Source organism: Lonchura striata, chromosome 26, assembly GCF_046129695.1.
Source record: "Lonchura striata isolate bLonStr1 chromosome 26, bLonStr1.mat, whole genome shotgun sequence".
Classification (NCBI taxonomy): domain Eukaryota; kingdom Metazoa; phylum Chordata; class Aves; order Passeriformes; family Estrildidae; genus Lonchura; species Lonchura striata.
In genome coordinates, this window is record NC_134628.1 from 4650140 (window position 1) to 4673894 (window position 23755).

At 52.7% G+C, this 23755-nt stretch overlaps 1 protein-coding gene and 1 long non-coding RNA gene across 2 annotated transcripts; one reads left to right on the forward strand and one right to left on the reverse strand.

Annotated features, from left to right (window-relative positions):
* Positions 1 to 7297: 7297 nt before the first annotated feature.
* On the reverse strand, positions 7298 to 11070 carry LOC144247531 (uncharacterized). The gene is made up of 2 exons (XR_013341189.1): positions 10847 to 11070; positions 7298 to 8701 (listed from the first exon to the last, which is right to left on the reverse strand). It is a non-coding gene; the product is annotated as an uncharacterized LOC144247531 (long non-coding RNA).
* A 287-nt stretch (positions 11071 to 11357) lies between these two features.
* ZC3H12A (zinc finger CCCH-type containing 12A) lies at positions 11358 to 19546 on the forward strand. Its single transcript, XM_021554813.3, has 5 exons — positions 11358 to 11749; positions 14651 to 14790; positions 15291 to 15525; positions 16554 to 16660; positions 16765 to 19546. Exons 1-5 carry the CDS (start codon positions 11358 to 11360, stop codon positions 17751 to 17753), a joined length of 1863 nt encoding a protein of 620 aa, XP_021410488.2. The 3' UTR covers positions 17754 to 19546.
* Positions 19547 to 23755: the final 4209 nt, after the last annotated feature.

A 23755-nucleotide genomic window follows, 5' to 3' on the forward strand; every position in this document is an offset into this window, starting at 1 on the left:
CGGCACGGGGCGGGAACAGTCTGGGCTGATTTACCTCAGATTTGAGCCGGGAGTAAATTGGAAGGCATGAATCATCTTGTCGCAGATGCTGTGGAGATGGATTACCTGGTTTGGCAGCTTGCTCCTCTCTTTCCACAGCCGTGCTTTTCTCCTTTCAGTGAAGTTTCATTTCCCAGACACAGAAGCTTCCTGCTCCATGCCCATGCCCCAGGGAGCCCTGTGTCACTCCCCAGGTGCTCCCATGGCCAGGCTGGGCTGGTGGCTGCCAGAACCACGGGCTGATTCCTGCTGGTTGGCAGCTGGTGTCCCCCTCCAGACCCAGGCTTAGGGCCCCTCTTTCCATCTGGCACCTCCAGACTGTCAGCCACAAACAGCATTGGGCTGAAATATTGTCACATTAGCTCTGTCTCCTACGAAAGTGGGTGCAAAGTGCAAAATCTCTTCTTGCCCAGGCTGCTACAGGTGTTCAGCACATCCTTTCCCAACATTTTCCCCCATGAATTGCATCTTCTTTTAAGACAGTAGCTGAGCAGCCACATGCAAGGGCTGGATGGCTGCTGCCCCTCCTTGGCAAGTGACTTTTGCCTTCTCCATCTCCGTGAAACCAGAGCTGGAAGCACAGGGAATAATGCTGCTCCACATTTCACACGCCAGGCAGACACCCCCTGTGATCTCTGGGGCTCCAGCAAAGGGCAGCACACCAAAAAGAAATCTTGACTCACTTGTACGATGAGGCAGGACTCAGCCTTGCTCTGGTCCAGCAGGCCTCAATTCCCAGTTAAATACGGTCCTGACACCTTCTCACCTTAAAGAATTCAGCACTTCAACACCACAAATTATGAGCTAAACAGGCAAATAAGCCCCAGCCCCGTTTTGCAGTGATTGCAGCAATCAGAGCCCAGCTCAGGTCGGCTCCCAGGGACTGTAAATCCTGAACTCTGCAGGCACAGCCCCGGCTGATGGCTGATAGCAAGTGATTAGCCTTAATTCCACTCTTCCTCTCTTTTAAGACGGTTCATCTGGAGCCCCCATGGTGTTCCTCTGATCACAGCCCTGTGCAGGAGCAGCACGGGGGCAGAGGCTGCCTCTGCTCCTGCCCAGACACCTCCAGCCTCCCCTTCCTGCTTTCCTTCTGTCTCCAGCTTAACTCCTCCTGGAACTGATGTTTTCCTTGGTGGGAGGGGATTTGGAAGCAGAGGGAAACCTGGGGATGGAAGCAGCCCTCAGCTGAAGGGTCCTAGAGCAGCCCTACACCCCACCCAAGCTGCTGCTCTGGGGCAGGTACATTTTGGGAGCCAACTTCTCCTGCCACTCACAGCATCCAAGCCCTGACTTGGGACATCCCCAGCTCTCCCCAGAAGATGGCTTTGCCAGACTATGCCATTCCCCAATGTTTCCACCTGGCCTGTGGGACTCTGGAGTTAACAAGCAGGTTGTCTGCAGTTATTTTTAAGAAGTGCTGGATTTTTGATCACAGCCTTGATTCCACCCGCCTCTCCATCCCCTTCTCCAGCTTTCTTTGAACAAATCATTCCATTTGCAGAGTCCTGTTGTTTAATTTTGCCAGTTGCTGAGTCTCAACCTCCCGTTAATTGCTTTTGCCCGTCTTTGTGCATTCCATTAAATGAGAAAATGCCACACATAAAATTTTAATTTTGAAAGCCGCCTTGTTTGTTTTAAATTGAAATTACCCACGCCACGTCGGCCCACAGAAACAGACGCTTTCTCATTTCATTAAAAACTCTTTGTGATGATAAAAAGCAGCAGAAACGAGATAAAGAGTGGTGTTTCCTTAAAGGCACATGAAAGTGAGAGAGATAAATCCCATGTATTGTAAGGCTCAAATCCAGCGCAAGGCTGCGAAGTGACGATACCAGGAAGGAGGCTGTGCCAGCAGCAGTGCAGCAATAGCTCCTCTCCCAGGATGCTGCAGGCTCTGCCTGGCCTGGCCTCCCACCAGTGTTTCTGTGCCTTCTGTCACCCACCAGTGTTTCTGTGCCCTCTGTCACCCACCAGTGTTTCTGTGCCTTCTGTCACCCACCAGTGTTTCTGTGCCCTCTGTCACCCACCAGTGTTTCTGTCCCCTCTGTCACCCACCAGTGCTTCTGTCCCCTCTGTCACCCACCAGTGTTTGTCCCCTCTGTCACCCACCAGTGCTTCTGTCCCCTCTGTCACCCACCAGTGTTTCTGTCCCCTCTGTCACCCACCAGTGTTTCCGTCCTCTCTGTCACCCACCAGTGCTTCTGTCCCCTCTGTCCCCCACCAGTGTTTCTGTCCCCTCTGTCACCCACCAGTGTTTCTGTGCCCTCTGTCACCCACCAGTGTTTCTGTCCCCTCTGTCACCCACCAGTGCTTCTGTCCCCTCTGTCACCCACCAGTGTTTCTGTGCCCTCTGTCACCCACCAGTGTTTCTGCCCCCTCTGTCACCCACCAGTGTTTCTGTCCCCTCTGTCACCCACCAGTGTGTCCGTCCCCTCTGTCACCCACCAGTGTTTCTGCGCCCTCTGTCACCCACCAGTGTTTCTGCCCCCTCTGTCACCCACCAGTGTTTCTGTCCCCTCTGTCACCCACCAGTGTTTCTGCCCCCTCTGTCACCCATCACTGTTTGCCCCCAGGTATCTGTGGTGAGGCACGCAGGATCCCCCCAGCTGCATGCACCCCAACCCCGTGTGTCCCCAGCCCCGTGTGTCCCCAGCCCCATGTGTCCCCAGCCCCGTGTGTCCCCATTCCTGCTGATGGCTTTCATGGTGAAACCATCAAAGCAAGAAGGGCAGAAGGGCCCTTTGCTGCCTGGCAGGTGGGTGTGGGGAAGAGGGACCAGCTCCTTCCTCTCCAGCCTCGTGTTTCAGACCTGCTGGGTGAGCACACACAGGGGATTTAAGCAGCTCCTCGTGAGGGATCCTCAGAAGGACCAAAGCCCTTGATGGCTCAGGTTTTAGCTTTTATTTTTCAGATTCTGTGCTGCTTTAGTGTGTGGGTCTGAGCTTCACATTATGGGATGGTGAGCTCTCTGCACAGAGTAGGGAGACAAAACAATTCCTTCTCCAGCTGGGGGCCAAGGACAAATGATCCAAATCTCAGGCCCAAGAGCACAAACAACGTGGGCTGGAGAGAGAAAAACAAGAAGGGTGGGACTTCATAACTTAAAGCTGTAATGTGACAATTAACTCCAATATGCAAATGAACCAGAGCTTACAAAAAGTGAGAGACCCTGTGACCAGGTGTCCATTTTTGTGACCATTTTGGTTCATCTTTGGTGTAACCCTGGCTGGGCTCTTTTACTGCCCAAGGTGGGTCCATTGAGACCTTTTAATAAATCTCTGCTTTATTCTTTAGCTCTGGCTGGTCTCTGTTCTAGGTCAGCCTTGCCAAGGCATCACCCTCAGCAGCTTCAACCACTCTCCAGCAGCTGCTGGTTGTGGCAAAGCAAATTTGCTGTCACCACTCTGCTGTCCCTTGCTCTGGGGCAGATGTGACCACGGAGCACAAAGGGAGCTGAGGCCAGTGGAAGCTCCTGTGCACAGGGAGGTGTTTGCTGATCCCTTGGGTGCTCAGTGATCCCATACTTATTCTGCCCAATGAGATCTGTAAATCAGCACAAATGAAGAACAAACTTCCAGTTTTCAGACTTGCTTGCTTCACTTCCCTTTACATCAAAGTGAGTTTTCCTACTTGATTTTCAACCTCCTTCAGCAGTCGCTGAATTTCTATTTAGCTTTGCACAATTTTTCCACCCACTGCCATTTTAAAGGTCATTTAATGATTATTACAGAGAACTACAAAAAGACAGAGAATTGTTTAAATACCTTAAGCTACAACAGGTTATTGGCATGGATTTTTTAGAGTCATGTTAAATGGATCAGTATTTATTGCTCAGGAGACTTTCATTGCACTGTAACCTGGTGATGCTCAAAGCAGAGAAGCAGCCCAGTAGCACTGCAATGGGAGATGCTCAACTGCTCCCTTCAGAAAGAGTCAAAAACATTTTTTTGGAAATTTCAGACCCCCCATCTGCACAGCATTCCTCTCTGGGCAGCTCTGCAGAGCCTCCCACAGGACTGTGGGGATCACAGCTGTGTGGGAGCAGCCTGAAGTGTGTGAAAGCAGCAAAACCCAGAAACTGAGGCTGCTGGAGAAGCACAGCACCTCCTGAGGAGTCAGAACAGGCTGCTGGGTCACTGCTGTTCATGTTCTTAGGGAGCTATTGCATGCACAGGTTTTTCCCTTAATTTCATCAGCACATTAATGTGTCTGTTAAAGCAAACTGAAATGGGAAGCAAAAGCCAGCCTCCTGTTTTCATGAAAACGTGTTTTCTACCAAAATGGGCAACTTTCCACCCTCACAGAAACACTGCATGGAGCAGGGAGGAAGAGAAGGAGGTGCTGCTCTTCATCGTTTCCAAAGAGGCAGGATTGCAAACAGGGACAGGGGTGAGGCACACCAGATCCACTTCCTGCTCTGAGCAATCAGAATTTGCTGGTAGTTACTGTCGAGAGAATTTAAGATTATAAACCTAAGGACAAGTTTTCATTTCTGCACATCAGATTGGACAGACAAGCCCAACAAAGACCATGAGCTTATAAGCAGAATTGGGAAGTGGCATTAACCAGCCTTGGCTAATCATTAACCTGCTTTCTGCATCTCATCATCCTTCTCATCCCAGACGTTCCTTCTACAAAGCTGAGACAATAAATCAGAACATTTAGACTAGGCTGCAAAGGCTCGCTTAGGCCTCTAGGTGGAAGGCTGAGAAAGCAAATCTGATTCTTAGGAAAAGGGATAGTTGTCCCAAAGAGGAAAGCAAACGTGCAATCCCTCCTTTGCCCCTTTCCTTGATGTCAGCTGTGAATCAGGTGTGTGGGCTTGGGAGGATGTTAAGACTGGCGAGGTCTTAACTGAAACCGTCTGACAAACAGACCTCAGATCCCACACACTGAATATTGTGTCTCTCGAATCTCCGCTCCAGAAGCTCTTTTGCAATAAGCACATCACTCCTGCACACAGTTGTGTAAAAGTGGAAAGACAGGCTGGGGCCGGGCTGGGCTCTCCGGCTGTGGCACAGCAAGGGGACAGGATTTGGGCTGGGGGTGGCAGCGGCCCAAGCCTCCAGCCACAGAGCCGCAGCATCCTGAGCTGCGCGCTGTGCCAGGGGAGCTCCCGTGGCCCGGGCTCCGCAGAAAGCCGCAGCTCCCCAGCAGCAGCTCTGCTGCAGCCTCTCAGCAGCCGCACACACACGCCCTGCAGCGGGGAAATCCCCAGCCGAGGGAGCGAAAGCACGGTGTTGCCTCACTCCGCCGGGCTGTTCCGCAGCAGTGCGCTCGGCTCGCGTTGCACAACCGCAGCGAGCGCTGCGCTCCCGCACCGCTCAGCCTCGCCCGCGGCCCGGCCCCGCCAGGCGCTGGGACCGACCTCTCCCCGCTTCGTGGGCAGGCCGACACCTTCTCCAGGTGGAGCCCGAGCAGGTGGGAACCGCCTCCTGGCCCTGCCTGCCACCACGCTGACGCCTCCTGAGTCAGATGGCGGCGGGCGCTGGCGCTGACATCACGGAGGCTGCTGGGCTGTCGGTGTCCCGCTGACACACATCCGTCCGCGGGACGCCCGCCGCTGCCCCGCATTGCGCAGGCTGGCGGGCAGCGCCACGGCCCCGTGACCGCATGGCCCCCGAGACCACACGGACCCCATCGGCACAGATCCCATGATCACATATCCCCCAGGACCACACAGACCCCATCAGCACAGATCGCATGATCACATATCCCCCAGGACCACACAGACCCCATCAACACAGATCCCATGATCACATATCCCCCAGGACCACATGGACCCCATCGGCACACGGACTCCATCAGCACACAGATCCCATGATCACATATCCCCCAGGACCACACGGACCCCATCAGCACACAGATCCCATGATCATATATCCCCCGTGACCACACCGGCACACGGACCCCATCAGCACAGATCCCATGATCACATATCCCCCAGGACCACACGGACCCCATCGGCACACGGACTCCATCAGCACAGATCCCATGATCACATATCCCCCAGGACCACATGGACCCCATCGGCACACGGACCCCATCAGCACAGATCCCATGATCACATATCCCCCAGGACCACATGGACCCCATCGGCACACGGACTCCATCAGCACAGATCCCATGATCACATATCCCCCAGGACCACATGGACCCCATCGGCACACGGACCCCATCAGCACACAGATCGCATGATCACATATCCCCCAGGACCACATGGACCCCATCGGCACACGGACTCCATCAGCACAGATCCCATGATCACATCTCCCCCAGGACCACACGGACTCCATCAGCACAGATCCCATGATCACATCTCCCCCAGGACCACACGGACCCCATCAGCACAGATCCCATGATCACATATCCCCCAGGACCACATGGACCCCATCAGCACACAGATCCCATGATTACATATCCCCCGTGACCACACCGGCACACGGACCCCATCAGTACAGATCGCATGATCACATATCCCCCAGGACCACACGGACCCCATCGGCACACGGACCCCACATCACCACAGAGATCCCATGATCACACAGCCCCCATGAACACATTGACTCCATGATCACACATCCCTCAAGACCACACGGACCCCATAGGCACACAGTCCCCATAACCACACAGATCCCATGATCACACAGCCCCCATGACCATACGACCCCCATAACCACACTGACCCCATGACCACACAGCCCCCATGACCACATAGACCCCATAAGCACACGGCTCCCATGACCACATGGACCCCATAAGCACATAGTCCCCATGACCACACTGACCCCATGACCACACAGCCCCATGGCTGGGGTCTGTGCTGACCATGCCGGCCCGCAAAAGGAGGAAATTAATTTCCCGACAGGCAATGTGTGATGAGGGTCAGGACCTCCCATTTCTAAGAAAATACAGGGAAGCTCAGCCTGTCCCCCAAGAGATTCAGCAGCCAGCTTTGCAGAGAAGGTCCCCAAGCTGTCCAGGAGTTAACCAGGAGTTAAGCAGGAGTAACCCATTTCACTGGGTTTGGGGCTTCAGAGGGGCTGCCACGTCCTTCCCTGAATTCCTGGGTGCCCAGAGCAGACACCGCTGCTCTGCTTTTCCGTTCTTTAGAAAAACCACTTCCCAGAAGGATGAGACTTCTTAGGAGGTATTTGCTTAGCAATAGGCATAAATTTTCTGCTCTTCACATGGGTCTGGGTGAGATCAAATATTCTGTGACTGTCTATTTAAACATCTTATGTTAATACCATGAAGTGTTTGTTCAACTTTTATTATTCTTTTAGTTCTGCAGTAGTGAATGCTCCCAGTCATGTCAGAGTACAGCAAATCCAGAGCTGCAGACACTCCATCTAAACTAAACTGGGGCTGAGCAGGCAGGGATATTTCTGGATAAGGGGAACATTTCTGGATAAGGGGACATTTTCCGGCATAGAGGCTGCGGCTGGGAAGAGCTGAGCAAAACAGTAAATGCTGCTGTCACAGCCACTTGCGCAATTGCTCGGTTTTCCCCAGTTATTTATTACTTGAATTTGTTGCTTCTCTCTGCTCTTGATCTAGCTGCTGGAAAGCTGAGGTTGGTTGCCTGGCGAGCCAGGAGTGCTGCTTCAGAACAGAGAGGGTGCTGCTGGAGGCACAATGCTGGGATGAGGTGATCACAAAGGGAAGGTATCACCACTTATCGAATCTCTGATGCAGCCTGGGCAGGGACAGTGGGACTGTTCCCCCCTGGCTTTGGCACAGGGGTGTCAAGGAACTGTTTTGAGCTGAAAGCCCAGGTGATGGTGAGGCTTCTGCTGCCTCACCAATGAGAGATTTATAGCCCAAAAGGTGCTCAAAGGATGGCTCTTCTCCTTGACAAAAGTGCATGAGAAAAAGATTGTCAGGGTGTGCCAAATCAATCTGTCACTGAGGAGATAGGCTCATCCTATAACTTAATGCCATCAATCACTAAGACCAAAGGTAGAGATCAAGGCTGCTTACTCACAGGAGAGTACCTAAGGCCGTGTCTAGTCAGGCACATGGTGACAGCCAAATAAATTCCCTTGGTATGGTCCCTGGGGAGCTTGAGCTCTCTTCCAGAGCTTAGAAACATGCCTGCTCTGCAAGGAGCCCTCAGGCTACTCAGCGAGTAGTTACTCTGCAGAGGTGCTTATGAGGATCTCCTTAAAGCCCATGGAATAATTTCAAAATATAATATTTCAGAGAAAAATCCATCTGTCTGCAGCATAGGAATCCCATACTCGTGGGTGAAGGCAGCACTGGGAGGATCACAAGCAGTGTGACAAGGACTGCAGGTATACAGGCTCCAAACATGAGTTCTGTACATTCTTGACACAGAATCCTCTAGTCCTCTAGTCCTCCCTTCCTACATTTTTCCTTTTTTCTGAGAAGAGCTGAGCTTTGTTTCTCCTCTGGAATCACTACAGCACACAGCACTGGGATCTGAAGGCCACAAGCTCTTGCCCAACAAACGAGTGGGAGTAATCTTCCCTCAGTGCCTCATGCCACTGGGCGTGTGTCCAAACTGGGCTTTGCTCAGCTAGCAGGCTTTCACTCCAGCAACCCGTGATGCTTCTGCCATCAGACACTTCTTCATCCAGGCCAGGCAGAGCAGAAGATCTCTCAAGTAGCATCTCCATGAACCTGAGTGCCTGCACTGTAAAAACAACCAGAAAAGGATGTTGCTTAGCTCTGCTTCCAGCATTACTGCTCAGCTTTCCTCATGAGGCATGATGACCCTCTTCCAAAGAAAGGGTGTAAATCATCATTTGTTTTCCCTTTAATTCTGGAATGTGCTGAGTCCTCTGTAATAAATTATACTGCTTGCTGTAAAAGGAAATCCCGAGGCAGCTCTGTGAGCCTCTTGAGTCCTTGAGCTGCAGGTGATGGGAGAATTCAGCTCATCACCAGAAGCACTTGTAGGTGAGTGCAGTGAGATGAGCCATCAGGTCACTCCAGAGATGAGCAAGGCACTGAGGACACCAAAGCTGTTGGAAACACACAGATCCCAAGGCAGCCAGTCCCAGCCCTGCTGGCTCCCTGAGAACCTGAGGAATGAGCTCAGCTTGGAGCAGGTGCCTTAGCAGGTACCTCATTGCTCAGGGTTTATCCATACAGGATTCTTAAGAAAACTAAATTGAATTAACTAAGTCTAAAGTAGAACATTAAAATTCTGCATAAAATTCTCATTCAGAATTAAAGTGGCCTTAATTCAGTTTAATTTACTCCCAAATGCTGCTAAATAAGGCCATTTAAATTGTCTTTAATTAACATAATGGTCCCACATAGGCTTTTATAAATGAGATTTAATTAGCCCTTTTTTTAGAAGTGAGTTAGCTGCCTTGAACTTCCATAGGGAAGCAGCCAGGTCCAGGGCCACTTTGCTGACAGGGCTCCTGGTTGTGGCTGGTTAGCAGGAGTTGCAAAGAGCTGGCATCACCTCTCAAGGAACTGGCACAAGACCAGCTTCTTCCCCACCAGCAGATAATGGCAGCCTTAAATATCAACTATTTTGGCTGTGTTAAATGCATGAGTGGGAGATGAAAGGCTCTTCCAGATGATGAGCTCTTCTTTTAAAATCTGGGACATGGGGGGTGGAAATCCCTAGAAATATGTGACATCAAGGTTTTGAGGACTTGTTCATGAACAAGGAACCAGGCTGGAGGAAAGCTAATAGAGTCAGCAGAGAAGGGGATGGAGGTGGAGGACAGGGAGGGGCTGACCCCATCCATGGGCTCCTGCTGTCACAGAGTACTTTGGGGTCCCTGCTGCCCCTGGATGCTTTGGTTCCTTTTTGGCACACCAGAATTCCCAGCTCAGCAGGATGAGCTGCTGCTAGCTGCTCTTAATGACCATCCTGAGAGCATTTGGCCTTTCCAGCACCTTTGCTTCCCTCGGTCTCACAGGTTCCTCCTTGGAACAGCCCAGTGTGCTATGATGGGGATTTCCACCTCTTTTCTGTGGCCATGGATGTGTCACAGAGGGACAGAGGCTCGGCAGTGCCAGCTGACAGCCTGTCCCACTGCAGAAAGAGCATGATGCAGCTGCCCTGCTGTGGGCATGGCACTGCCCAGAAGAAGCAGTCTCTCTTGCCTGGAGGTGAAGAGCCTCAGTGCATCCACTATCCCAGCAAAGTTCTGTGAATCTGCATAGCCTCAGAAGCTGCAGCCTCCACCACTGCCCTTGCAGTACCAAAAAAAAAATTAAATAAATAAAAAGAAGTCCTGTTCAAAGCAGTTTGCAAATGTGAAAAAGAAAAAAAAAATAGTCAAAATCACCCATGAGGAGCTCCGAGTTGTGACCAGCATGCGACTCCCTCTGACTTTTTGGGTGAAGAAGCCAACAGCCTCCCTCTCTCCTAGCTTCTCTTTCACCAAATTAGAGCCATGCGGCTGCTGCCACTCCTTTGCATAAATCAGGAGATTCAGCTTTGTGCCTCCTCTTTGGGGTATGTCCTATAGGAAATACATCCGTGGTGCAATACATTTTAGCCTAGAAGCAAAAGCGCACAAACAATGCTAAATTCATGCTGACTGGAGTAGATTCCAAGGGAAAGAAGTGTTGGGAAAGCACCTACTTAAGAACTGAGTAAGGATTATCTCTGATCTGAATCTCGCTCTGTGTGTGTGTTACTGTTGAGCACACAGTGCGGTTTCAGACACGGCCAGAGACAAGGAAAAATGATTGTTTCGGGGTAACCACAAGGAAGATGAATGCAAATACATTCCTGTAAGTGGGAGAGTTCCTCGCTCCTGAGCTGGGCTCCGGTACATGGCCTCGGGGAAGCAAATTTGCAACTTACCTTCATCAAATTGTTTAGGCATGATTAATCAGAAGTCAGAGATGCGAAGTTTTCACAACGCAGATGTTAACCCCTGCGGTTCCACGCAGGTGGAAGGGGAGGCACAGGGCGCACCGGCGGGTGACAGATGTTTCCTGCCAGCGCGTATCTCCTCCTCCGGCCGATCAGGCAGCGCCGCTGAATCACGGCGGCGGCACCGCCGGGAGCCGGGCGGCGCAGGGCTCGGCCGGGGCCGGCGGCGGCAGCCCGGCAGCGGCAGGGCCGGGCCTGCGCTCCACCCCTCGCCCTGCCCTCCGCCCCCCGCGCTCGCCGCTATAAACGCGGGCCCCGCGCCGCCCTGCCGCGGCCCCATGGAGCGGCAGCGGCGGCGCGGTGAGTGCGGGGGGCCGGGAGCGGGGCCGGTGCTGGCCGACAGCGCCGCTAAAGAGCGGGCAATGCTAACAGACAAACGCCGCTGCCGCCCCACAGGTGCCGGCGGCCGGCCGAGGCCGCGAGCCGCCCGCCGGGAGCCATGAGCGCGGGCAGCCTCGCCCCGGGCTGGCCTGAGGCGCTGCCGCCCGCCCGGCCCGCCGCGGGGATGAGCCGGGGCCCCGCGGGGCCCGGCGACGGCCCCGAGCTGCAGCTGAAGGTGGATTTCTTCCGCAAGCTCGGCTACTCCTCGGAGGAGATCCGCGGCGTGCTGCAGAAGCTGGGCCTGGGCGCCGACACCAACACGGTGCTGGGCGAGCTGGTGAAGCACGGCCCGGCCGAGCGGGACGGCCCCGAGGCGCCGCCCGAGCCCGCCGAGGCCCCGCTGGTCCCGCGGGGCGGCGCCGGCAACAAATCCCCGGCGCCCGGCCCCGAGGAAACGGAGAGCGACAACCTGAAGCCCATCGTCATCGATGGCAGCAACGTGGCCATGAGGTGCGTGCGGGGCGGGCGGGCTCTGAGCCCGGGCTCTGAGCTCTGCTGGGCTCCGGGACTGGGGGCTGCGGGTGCCCCGCTCAAAGCAGCGCCTCTGGGTGCTCGGAAGGGGGCCGGTAATATTTTCCGAGGTGGTTCTCCGATGAGCATCGCGTTTGGCGTGCGGGCTCGCCTTGGCGCTGCTGTGCCCGCTCGGAGCCGCCAGTCACGGGGCAATGGTGAGGGCAGCAGCTCTGAAACCAACACTTCCTCCAGTGCTCCAGCGCTCAGGGGATAACTGAAGAGACGTTGTCCTCTCAGCTAGTGGCTTTGTGTAAGTTTCCGTAGCAGGAAGTTGCTCAATAAATAATTATAGGGTTAATTAGAGAAGGGTTTGTAATATAGGGCTCCACTGGAGACTTGTCTCTGAATTGTGCCTCTTGTATATTGGTGAATTTCTGTACACGGTAGAAAATGAGATGTCAGAGCTGTCACCGGGGCAGGCCTCTGGCTCATCCTCAGCATTTCCCAGTGTTGCTGGAGCAGGTCCTGTTGGACACTGTGACCAGAGCCCCCAGTATCCATGAAGCATCCAGACTCTCAGGGCTGGACATTTATTGGTGTAACATCCCAAATTTTCACCATGAGTTTTTGTTCCTACTTTGGTGTGGATTACTTGCCCTCACCCCAGCCCCAGCAGTATGTGTTCCCCACCTCTGCATAGCAGAGGTTCTAGACTCTTGAAAATTCTGAAAGCTTTTTTTTTTTTTTTCCTGTTGCAGCTCAGAAGCTGCTTTCTTTGTTGTTTATGTATGCAGATTTTATAGAAAATAACCCTGGGTGCAGGTGGAGCTGCTGTGTTGCTTGCAGTAGGTTTGTCTGGGGTGAAAGTGCTGTGTGGAGGTTTGTTTGCAGGTGTGGTTTTCACCAAGCCCTGGCTGACAGTTCCGAGAACAGAACTGAGAAAGATGGGGCAGAGGGTAGATGAGAAATGATGGTGGCAGTGGAACAGGGCTGGAGTGTGAAAGCCATGCCTGGCACCCCTGAAGAGAACCTGTTCCAGTTCTTACCCTCTCCACAGCTCTGGGAACACTATGGAAAATGGCCTATTGTGAGCCTGGGCTGATAAGTGACTCTGACAGCAAAGTTTACCTTGGATAAGTGCTTGGGCTTTAACAGCAGGATTGGCTGTGCTTGTTGATGAGGAGCCTCTTACCGGTGAAAGTTACCCCAAAATGCAGAGGGGAAATCACAGCAGCTGTGAGTCAGGGCAGGCCAGAGCCCAGGGTCTGACATGAGAAGCAGTCTGGCTTTTTAAAGCAATTTGCTAGAAGGGGAATTCCATTCTGAAACTTCCTGTATTGATGGTGTGATGTTCCCTGCTGATTCATTTGCAGTATGTACAGCGGCCTCCCTCAACAGCTCTTGACAAACTTATGCAAATCATAGTGGAAATTAGCTTTTACTTCCTTCTAAGGGAATTTTTCCTTGGCTGCTGCCAAATCAGATCAGCCCAATTAGCTGCCTTCTGGAGGTTTGAGGTTGGTTGCAGAGACTCAAAAAACAACAACCAACAGCCCAAAACAAAGACTAACAAAACACCCACCAAAAAGGACTTGTTTTTCATATTTATCTCTAAAAAACTGTAGTAACCTGTCCCTGGCTATTTATAGCTAAATCCATCTGATATTGGAGAAAATTTTTAGAGCATCTTCTGATGGTGATTTTCAGCCTTCTGTAATTTAGGATTCTTATTGGAAGTATGTTAGGTGTCTCTTTAGGTGTTAGTTCTGTTGCCAAGTGTTTAGTTCTTCTAGGATAAGTACTTTTGCACAGCTCTTCAACTTCTTTTGTAGTTTCAAAAAAAGGGTGAGGCTGGGAGGGGAACTGAAACTTCTCTGTAGTGGTGCTGCAGCAGTGCCACTGCAGGAATGGCTCTGGTGAGGGGTGGTGGGGGCTAAAATACCATTCTGGTGCAGGTGGAAGGAGTGAGATTTGGGACAGGTAGTGGCCAGGTGAGGAAAACCTTCCTGAATTCTGAGAGCAGTTCCCCTTTTGGTTTTCCAGAATTTCCATTCCCCAGAATGCTGTCACAGAACACGGGCAGTTGGATCCCCACAGTGACATATCAGGCTGGAATAGAAGTGTTGAAAGCTTGCCAAAACCACTATCAGCAGAAGAGCTGATTGCACTGTAAATACTACTGCTTGTATAACAGGAGGGGTAGTTTCCTCCTAAGAGTTCTGGAAACTTATTGATATGACCTAATGAATAATTAAGAAGCTTTTTTGCATCAGTACGTGGCTTCTGACAAGGTTGTCAAACTTTGTTCTCCAACTGCCATGAGTTGTACTCTCATCCAGTGCTGATGACAGGAGATGATGCCACTTTCTGCAAATAGAGCATTTGTAGATGAGGTTTTGAGCCATCATGGAATGAATCATCTTTCCTTGAGATGGGAGTGCGTATAAAATACCTTGTTTTCCTGAAGTGATCAGAACAAGTTTGTAAGCAAACACCCAGTGAGGGTACAGTGCACCCTGGCAGGAAACAGCCACTGGCATTAGCTGTCAGAGCAGAACAAAGGGGTGTTTTAGATCACATTATGCTCTGGGCTAAAAATAACCATCAGAAGTGCAGGGTTGAACTGTTTCAGAGCAGCTGCAGCAGTTCCAGCTGCTGTCTCACTTCCAGTGACTATTTGGGTGTTTACTGGTATCATGAGGCGCTGAAATGAACGGGGGCACTGGGCAGGTCTGAGTGAGGGTGTTGTTACACAAGACAAGCGTCAGTGTTTGCTGCCTGTGCTCCTCAACACTTCACTGAAGCTTGTCCTAGTTGCCAGCTCCCTTTGCTCTGCATTGCCTGACTAGTGTGTACTGAATCATGAAGGGATTAAAGTCGTCATTTTCTCCTTTGCAGCCATGGGAATAAAGAAGTGTTCTCCTGCCGAGGTATCCTTCTGGCTGTCCAGTGGTTTTGGGACAGGGGACACAAGGATATTACAGTCTTTGTGCCATCATGGAGGAAGGAGCAGCCCCGACCAGATGTACTCATAACAGGTATGAAAATGTGCAAACCAAAAGTAGCTTTTCAGGCTGACTGCTCTGTCACTTCATGAGCTTGCAGAGTTCTGGCTAAGTCAGTAATTAACTTCAGAATGGAAAGTCTGAGTAGTAGGAGCTGAAATAAGCTGAACTGACCAGGGAGTATTAGTCATTAACTTCTCCCTTAAGCCAGCTTTTGCCTGAGTCAGTTGGAATAATTCAGAAAACAAGGAATGTAATACTGCTCTACTTCATAACTTCTTGTATTTTATTTCCCGAACTTTTTCCTCTTGCAGGGACACGCTTTGTATTTAACTGAAGCATATTTAGCCAGAATTATTCAAATTGAGGGGAGCTTGCTCTGAACTTACAGAAAGCTGAGATTTGAATAACGCAGAACAGCGATGAGCAGGGTTGAGTACAGCCTGAGTTGCGGAGAGACAGAATTTATTTATAACGCTACTTCAACTGCGTGAGGGGCTGTGCAGGTGAGCTCAGGGCTGTGTTTGCTCTAGACCAGCACATCCTGCGTGACCTGGAGAAGAAGAAGATCCTGGTGTTCACGCCGTCGCGGCGGGTGGGCGGCAAGCGCGTGGTGTGCTACGACGACCGCTTCATCGTGAAGCTGGCCCACGAGTCCGACGGCATTGTGGTGTCCAACGACACCTACCGCGACCTGCAGAACGAGCGGCCCGAGTGGAAGAAATTCATCGAGGAGCGCCTGCTGATGTACTCCTTCGTTAATGACAAGTATGGCTCGTGCCTCTGGTTCTTAGCTTTAGGCTCATGCCTTTGGTTTTAGCTTTAGGCTCGTGCCTTTGGTTTTTAGCTTTAGAATCGTGCCTCTGGTTTTTGGCCTTTGGCTCGTGCCTCTGGTTTTTGGCCTTTGGCTCGTGCCTTTTAGTTTTTAGCTTTTATTTTTTTCAGCTGTTGTACAGCATTGCTGCGTAACTCTAAACTCCGTATAGTGTTCGTAAGCTCTCTCTATGTTGTGTCAGGCAATACAATCCTTCTGGGCCTGAGAATCAAGGACACCCTCTGCCTCAGGCCCTGAAAAGTACAAACAAAATTGAACTGGGGGGAGGGGAGCAAACTGGGGAATATGACTTCATTACCTGAAGCTGTAATTGGACAATTAACCCCTGATGTTCAAATAGACCAAACTTAGATCTGGCTGAAAAACTCATGATCATGGGTCCATCTTGGGTGTAGCCTGTGTGAGGCTTTTGCTCTGCTCAAAATACACCTATTGAAGGCCTTTAATAAATACCCCTTTATTCTCTTAACTCTGCCTAGCCTCTGTTGTAGGTAGCCACTCCATGGCATTGTGGTCACATCTTCCTGGGCTTTTAAGAAAGATCTGTGTGAACACACTGGCTTGTTCTTATGAAGCAATAGCAAGTGATGCATGAGAAAAGCAAAATGCTAGTGAAAAAATAATGAAGAGCTGTAAGATACAAAGCCAAAAGAAGTTGGTGGCATCTCAGTAGCTGCTGATTTGAAGTTAGGAGCTCCAAGGAGAGCTTCAGGGTGCAATTTCTTCACAGGACAATTGTACTAATTCTGGTTGATAACCAAACATTGAACCTCTTCTGTGCCTAAAGGGAAGCATTTTGTGCTGATGTGGACTGGGTGGCAGGAGGGTTATCTCTGCAGGAAGTGGGAGAGCGTTGTAGGGTTCAGATAGCTTTTGATCTTCAATGAAATAGGAGACTTTGAGAAGAAACCCAGCCTCAACTCAGAAAAGTGAACTGCTTCTGAGATTTGTTTTTCTTTAGGTTTATGCCTCCAGATGATCCCTTAGGGCGTCATGGCCCCAGCCTGGACAACTTCCTCAGGAAGAAACCTGTAGTTCCAGAACACAAGAAACAGCAGTGCCCTTACGGTGAGATCTGCCTTCTTAATGTGAAGAACAAGGTGTCTGTGCAAGTGTCACTCATAATCTAGTCAAATCCAGCTGGTCATCTCATGCTCTGGCTTTCCTTACAGGGAAAAAATGCACTTATGGAATTAAGTGTAAGTTCTACCATCCTGAAAGGATCAACCAGCCCCAGCGCTCGTTAGCTGATGAACTCCGTGCCAATGCCAGGCTGTCTCCAACCAGAAGTACCAGTGCCAAGGAGGAGAAGAAGGGGAAGCGGGGTTCCCAGGCAGAGCTCTTGTGCTCAGTGCCCACAGAGAGTGACAAAAGCTCTTTACAGAAGGTCTCTGCAGAGAGGAAAAGCTTGGCCCACAAAGCCAAGCCCAGTGATGTTGTGCTTCAGGCCAAAGGCTGTGTGTCAGGCAGCGTCTCTCCTGACAGGTACCAGCAGCCTCCCATGGACTCTCTGTCTTACATCTCGCAGGAGCATCTCGACTCAGGCATTGGGTCTCTGGAGAACCAGCTGTCTGACATGTGGCCTCACAGGTGTACCAGCCACTGTGACCATTCCCATGCAGAGCAGGTGCCCGTCTGCACCTGCGGTGGGCAGAGACCCGTCTACCCGCATTCCCCCAGCTTAGAGCAGAACGGTCTGGTCTCCTACAACCACGGCTCCCATAAATCTTCTTCCTCTGGTGCTAGCTTCCTGCAGTACAGCCCTGAACTGCCTCGCTCGGGAGCAGCCCACTCTTTCTCAGGCTATGGGGTGCCCGTGCCCGCCGGTGCTGCGGGGCAGTACAGCCTGCCTGGCGAGTTCGGCGCCGCCGTGCCGCGCTCGCGGGAGTTCTGGTCCGAGCCGTACCCGCTGCCGCGGGCGAGGTCCCCCGGCGTGCACAGCCCCCACGCGGCGCACAGGGCCCCGGCCTACGGGGACTCGGGGCCCTGGGCTGCTGAGGAGCAGTTCGCCGAGGAGCGGGCCAGGGTGCACGTCAAGCTGTGCAGCATCTTCCACCCGCACCTGGTGGATGCCGTGATGAGCCGCTTCCCCCGGCTGCTGGACCCCCAGAGGCTGGCAGCAGAGATCCTCACCTACAAGGCCCAGAACCCAGGTGTGTGAGGCGGGTCCCCAGGGCAGGCAGGTGTGAGGAGAGCTTGAGGGGCTGGGTTTGCCTCTGCAGCTGCCACAGAGGCCTTCTTAGTGCTCCTTCTTGTGCCTTTGGAAGTACTGGGCTCCAGCTGGAGGCTGTGTGCCTGATGTGGTGTGCTCACAGCAAATTCTGCTCCAGCTAGGACCACGTGCCTGTGGGAGAGGTGAGAACACCCCAGCGTCCCACCTTCCCCAGGGGCTAAGCAGGATGGGAGGCTGCAGCTCTAGAGCAGGACTGATCCTTTGGGGTTCATGGGAGTCTGGCACACCCTGAACTGCAGTTCTCCATAACTGGATGTGAGAGAAGTGGGTGCTGCCTTTGTAGTGACCTAAGGCTAGTTTCTGAGGACCCAAATGCCTTATCAATGCTGTTGTTAGGTCCTGACTAAACCTCCTTAGTAAATCCCACCATTCAGATCTGTGGCAAATGTTGGGTTATTAATGCAACCTGAAGCTGGATTTATCCAACTGGTTTTACTGATGCACTTCTTCAATAATGTTTTCCACACCCTTCCCACCTCAGCTGATCTTCCTGATTGTGCCCCATGGACCACAAGTGCTTGTAAGCTCTCAGCTCCCAGGAGCAGAGTCCCTGCTCAGGAGGAGCAGCCAGACACTGCTCCAGAGCTCTGTGTGTGTGTGTGTTGGGCATGTGCTGACAGCTGCAGTGTCAGAGCAGGTGGGTGAGCTGAGTGTGCTGTGAGTGCTGCTCTGGAACTGTCCCTGTCCCAGGCTGGCTCTGTACAGCACTGACAAGGATTTATTATGTGCCTTGTGCCTTCAAACAGCAATAGAACAGCTGCAGTCACATCTGGACTGCTGCCAGGGGCCTTCCTGAGGAGTCTTGACTACTTTGTGTTGTAAAGCTCTTGCTTCCTCTTATTCCTCACCAATATTCCCCTGTCCCCTTTGGCTGTGCCCAACTAGAGCAACATCCAGAATTGTAGAGTAAGACTTATTTGGCAAGACTGTTCCTGTTTCATTTCCTCTTACTCTGTGAGATGTTTTCTATTGTAGGTACTGTAAGAGATTTTAAATATGCAACACCAATTGCTGTAGTAATTGGTTCTGGTCCTGGAATTTTGCTGTGCAAGGGATGCAGAAATGTTCCTGGCATGTGCAAGCCAGAAGCAATTAATTTGTTGATACACATTGTATCTGTGTGTGTTATTGTTTCTAAATACAATACACCCTTCTGTGGTTAAACCAAGGTTATTGAGTGGCAAATTAGGAAGGGGAGAGTGGAAGGCAGCTGGTCCTGAAACCCTCCTGGGAGCAGTGTTGTCTGTTCCTGCTCTTCCCTCTCCTGTCCAAGGAATGACCTGCCCAGACTGGCACCATGTGCCATGAGACCACAGGGACACAGGAACCTGTATACCTGGTTAATAATGATACATTACAAATTAGTAATGTTTCATGTTAGTAAGCAAAATGCTTCTTAATTTTAAGTAACCTAATACTTTGCATATTTGTAAATTACAGGAAAAAATGGTTTTTAATGTTACTGTTCAGCACCTTGCTGCTTGCAGTTTTAATCAATGCTGGTCTCACCTCAGCCATACGTTACTTGGCAAGGTGGGTTTGGGTTTCTGGTGGAATGCTGGTATCTGCTGCCTCTCTTGCAATGAGAAGATTAACATTGTGTACTCCCCAGCTGACACTTGCTGAACTTTCTGTATCACTATGCAGTATAGTCATGTACTGAATAGCCATGTGACAGCCCTGGCAAAGAGCTGTTATAGAAATAAAAACTGCTGAATTGACATGTGTGGTCTCTGGTGGCTTTGTGGAGGAACATTCAGCTTTCTGGTTGGCTTTCCAAGGGAAAAGTGAGAGAAATTGCCCTTCCTCCCTGGGGTTCCTCTGACAGGCTTTGATCTCTGTGTGCAGTCTGAGGGCTGGTTATTGACAGGCTGTTAATCGATGCAGTGAGACCAAACCAGCCATGTGCTGTGGCAGATAAGGGCATGTGCAGTGTCTGCTGTTGATTTGGCTTCCCTGGGGTTGCTCAGTGCTTGGGGCAGGCACTGGCAGGGCAGGTGGGATGGGCAGCAGCACTGGCTCTCACTCAGCACCACAGTGTGGGTGTCTTGGGTGCTAAAGCAGCATTTATTGCCTTTTAAAGCAGCAGAATTGCCACACTCCTGGCAATTTTGGAATCGGCATGGACTGTGTTTTGCTTTAAGAGGCAATTTCACAGTACAACTTGGAAATAAATACATATTTTATCCAGTTTACATCTGTGTCATATGTTCAATGTGGAGTATGTGATGGGTAATGTGTCCAGGTTTTGCTCTGAAGATTTGTTATGGGCTGGAAGTGCAGCAGGACTATCAGTGCTCACCTTGTAGTGTAAGGATCTTCCCCTCCCACCTGCTGCACTGCAGCACAGCATGTTCTTATCTCACTGGTTAAATAACTTTATGCTCTGTATTGAAACTTGTGCTCTTCATTTACCACAGGGCAGTGACTCTCGAGTTAATCAGAAACCAGGGAGGCAGGTGCTCCCAGAGACCAGCTGCATTTCAAAACAAACCTGCAACTCTCAGTCTGAAGTCTTTATTGACTGTGGGAGAGGAAGCCTCCGAGGCTGTCACTGCAGTGCCAGAGCTCATGTGGCTGTGTGTGGGGTGGGGGGGATGGAGAGGTGTGTCAGGGGTCTGAGCACACCTTTAACCAGGTGAGGAGTTTGCTGCTGTCCTTCATGGGATCTGTAGTTGAAAAATGCTGCAGGATTTTAAGGCTGGTGTTCCTGTAAAAGACAATAGGTAGTTTTATGGGATGTGTAAAGGGATAAATGTTTTTGTGTCTCAAAGCTGCTCTGAGAAACAATTAAAGGAATTGGTGCAGAAGTTCATTATCACAGCCAGGAGAGGAAGAGCTGGAGCTGACCTGGGTTGTGATGTTTCTATTGCAGTGCCAGTCCTGGGGGGCACACGGAGTAGTTTGGGAGGGTCAGGCCCGAGCACAGATCTGGTCGCAGTTACTGCCCCAGACTGCTGCGTGTGCTGCTGGGGCAGCCAGCAAGCCCAGCCACAATCCCACTGCTGTGCTCTGAGTTTTCTCCTTCATTCACACAAAGTTCTGTGTCCCCATTCCCCAAGCTCACTGTGGTGACAGAGATTTGGGAAATGGGAATGCTGGTTGGAGCTGTTGCTGCTGCACATTTTTCCCCCTACATGCTCCTCAGTGCCAGGAGTGGTGGGGCTGCCTGCCTGGACACCTTGGCAACCCTGCTGGGGCTGTTAAGGTGGGGGTTTTGGGGTGCATCTTCTGGCTTAGCACTTCCTGGGGCTTGGGGGTAGAGCCTGCTATGGCTGCTGGTGTTTGTGTTCCTGGGTGAGCCAAACTGGGTCAGATCTGTGTGTCAGCTCTCAGGGCTGTTGGAGGGAAGGAGGTCACACATGGGCCTGTTGAAGGTTTCCTGTGCTCAGGGGCTTCCCAGCCCTCATCCTGTCATCTGAAGCTTTGTGCTGAGCTTCAGGAGAGGCTGGTTCCTCCAAGCAGGCCAGGCTGCTCTCCAGGGCTTGCTCATCTCTCCACTGCCCTGTGCTGCCCTTACTCCCTGAACTTCCATTTGAACTAGGCTGGTTCCTCCCATTGGGGGTTTCCAGGATGTGGCTAGCTCAGTTTCAATATTTTAAAGCATTTTCAGAGGAAGGAATGGGAAAGGGCTGTGGGAAAGGGGATGGGGTGTGTGCACCATCATGGGGTGCAATGATGGGAGCAGATTCAGCACCCACTCAGAGCTGAGGCTGCTGGGCTGCTGCTCTCCCTGTAGAGAGGAGTGGATGTGCCGAGCGTGGCAGCAGCTCTGCTCCCTGCACCCCAAACTGCTGCTGCAGCACAGCCTCCCTGTGAGACAGCGCTGCAGGAAGCAGTAACTGCAGTCAGTGTTCATACAAGAGGGAAAGGTGCTGGGGAGGAGCTGGGTGCTGCCCCAGGGCACTGGGGGGAGGCTGGGGTGGTGCTACCAGTGCAGGTGCTGTCAGCACTCGGCCTCCAGCCACATGCTTTTCAGCTCTCACCCACTTTCCTAAGGGCCCCGAGAGCCAGGGGCTGCCCCTGGAAGCCAAAGCCCTGGCTGGGGCAGCAGCAGCCTGCTCAGCCTTCCTGCCAAAGCCACACAGGGCCCCGGCCAGGGCTGGGGAGCAGGGTTGCACAAGTGTGTATAACACTTGTGTAAATGGAGTAAATGCAGCCTCAGGTTAAGCAATAGGTCAGGAGGCTCTGGCTGGTGTGGCTGGGGAAAGGTTTCCGTGACCTGCGTGGTGGTTCCTGCCTTGCTGCAGGTGCTGTGGGGAGGGGCTGCTCCTGTTGGGGTGCAGAGCTGGTGGCTGTAGCTGATGCTGCTTGTTGTCACCCTCCTCCTCCTGGCCCCCGTGGGCTGGCTGGGGATTTCCAGCACAAGGATTGCCACAGAGAGATGAGTGGTGGCTGCAGCAGGAGCAGGACCTTGTCACATCACGGCAGCATGGAGGGTGCTGGGATTCCTGCAGGAGTGGGGGCACAGCTTGGGGCCCCCATGGCACTGCCAGCTCATTTGCAGGACCTGGTTTCCTTCGGTATTTCTGAGCAGCACGGGGCTGTCCCGGGGCCGGGTGGGTGCAGGGTGAGTCAGGGCGCTGCTATTGGCGTTGCATCAGTTCCCTGCATGTGGGAGCTGCACGGGCACGTCGGGAGGACAGATCCCAGCCGCTCCCGCTGCTGCTGGAGCCCGGCCCCTGCTGCGGGTGCCTGCTGGTCCCTGCTCTGCTCCAGCCAGAGCTCATCCTGTCCCCCTCCCCAAAGAGCCTGCAGGGCACTGGTGCAGCTGTCCCAGCTCTGCTGGGGAAAGACCAGGCAGACACAAGCGATGGAGAGGCTGCCTGTATTGAACAGTGGGAGCAGGGCAGGGTGCAGCCCCGTGTGCTGGGCCAGGGCACCGGGCAGCCCCCCAGCCCTGCAGGCTCCCAGGCCTGGCTGTTCTGGCCAGCCAGGGGCCCGCAGCCGTGCCTGGGAGCCGGTTGCCCTTGGCTGCTGTCTCAAGGAGCTGGCCCAGGGTTGCGACATGTGCAGGAACAGCTGGAGAGGATGGATCTGCCAGATCAGGCAGTCAGTGGGTGAGTTTTGCAATCCCTCACCCAGTGCAAGGTGACTGAAGTTGGAGCTGACCAAGCCCTTGTTTCTGAACTCCCAACAAGCAGCAGAGCAGGAGGATGCTCCTCGGTGAGCTTCACCAGGCAGAGTCAGCCCGGGGGCAGACCCAGGGCCAGTGGTTTGTCCTGACCTGCCTCCAGCTGGGTCCTGCTCCTGGGGAATGGCTGCAGCTCCGCTGGATGGGGCCGGGCCCAGCCAGCACCAAGGGATGGAGGCACACGCAGGACACGGCTGGGACTGCACCAGCCTGGCCGTGTCCTGCAGGGCCTGGGCAGGGAGGAAGGTGTGGATCCTGCCTGGTTTGCTGAGGCCCTGCTCGCACCTTCACTTACATTTTCTGCCTGTCAGGCAGGATGGAGCCATGTGGTTACTGTGGTGCCACCATCCACTGGCGTCCTGGAAAAGAGCAAAGGAGAGAGAGGGGACAACACCAGTGGGAGCACCCAGCCAGGCTCCTGATGGGAGCAGAACTGGGAGCTTTTCCCAGCAGCTACCTCCCTGGGCTGCCCAGTGCCACCCAGTGCCTGTTGGGAGCTGGTGGGTCACCCACACTGCCCATTAGCAGAGGTCAGCACATTGCCCTGTCCCCAGCCACTGGCTCCCTGTGCCCCCCTACAATTCCCAGTCCCTACCTTCTGGGCTCTCTCCCTCACTCCCACTGGCACTTTGGTCCTCTGCTTCCCCTGGCAGCTCGGGGCTGTCACCACTGTTCCACGGCAGCTCCTGCAGCTGGGACAGGGTGTGAGGGTCTGGGGGGTCAGAGGGGGCTCTGGGGGCTGCCACTCCCAGGACTCACCCGTTGGCGCAGGCTTTGCTGTTCCCGCAGCAGCTCC

Coding starts and splice junctions, on each gene's coding strand:
- ZC3H12A (XM_021554813.3), top strand. CDS start 11,358: ATGAGCGCGGGCAGCCTCGCCCCGGGCTGGCCTGAGGCGCTGCCGCCC. Junction 15,526..16,553: donor TACTCCTTCGTTAATGACAA/GTATGGCTCGTG, acceptor GTTTTTCTTTAG/GTTTATGCCTCCAGATGATC. Junction 16,661..16,764: donor GAAACAGCAGTGCCCTTACG/GTGAGATCTGCC, acceptor CTTTCCTTACAG/GGAAAAAATGCACTTATGGA.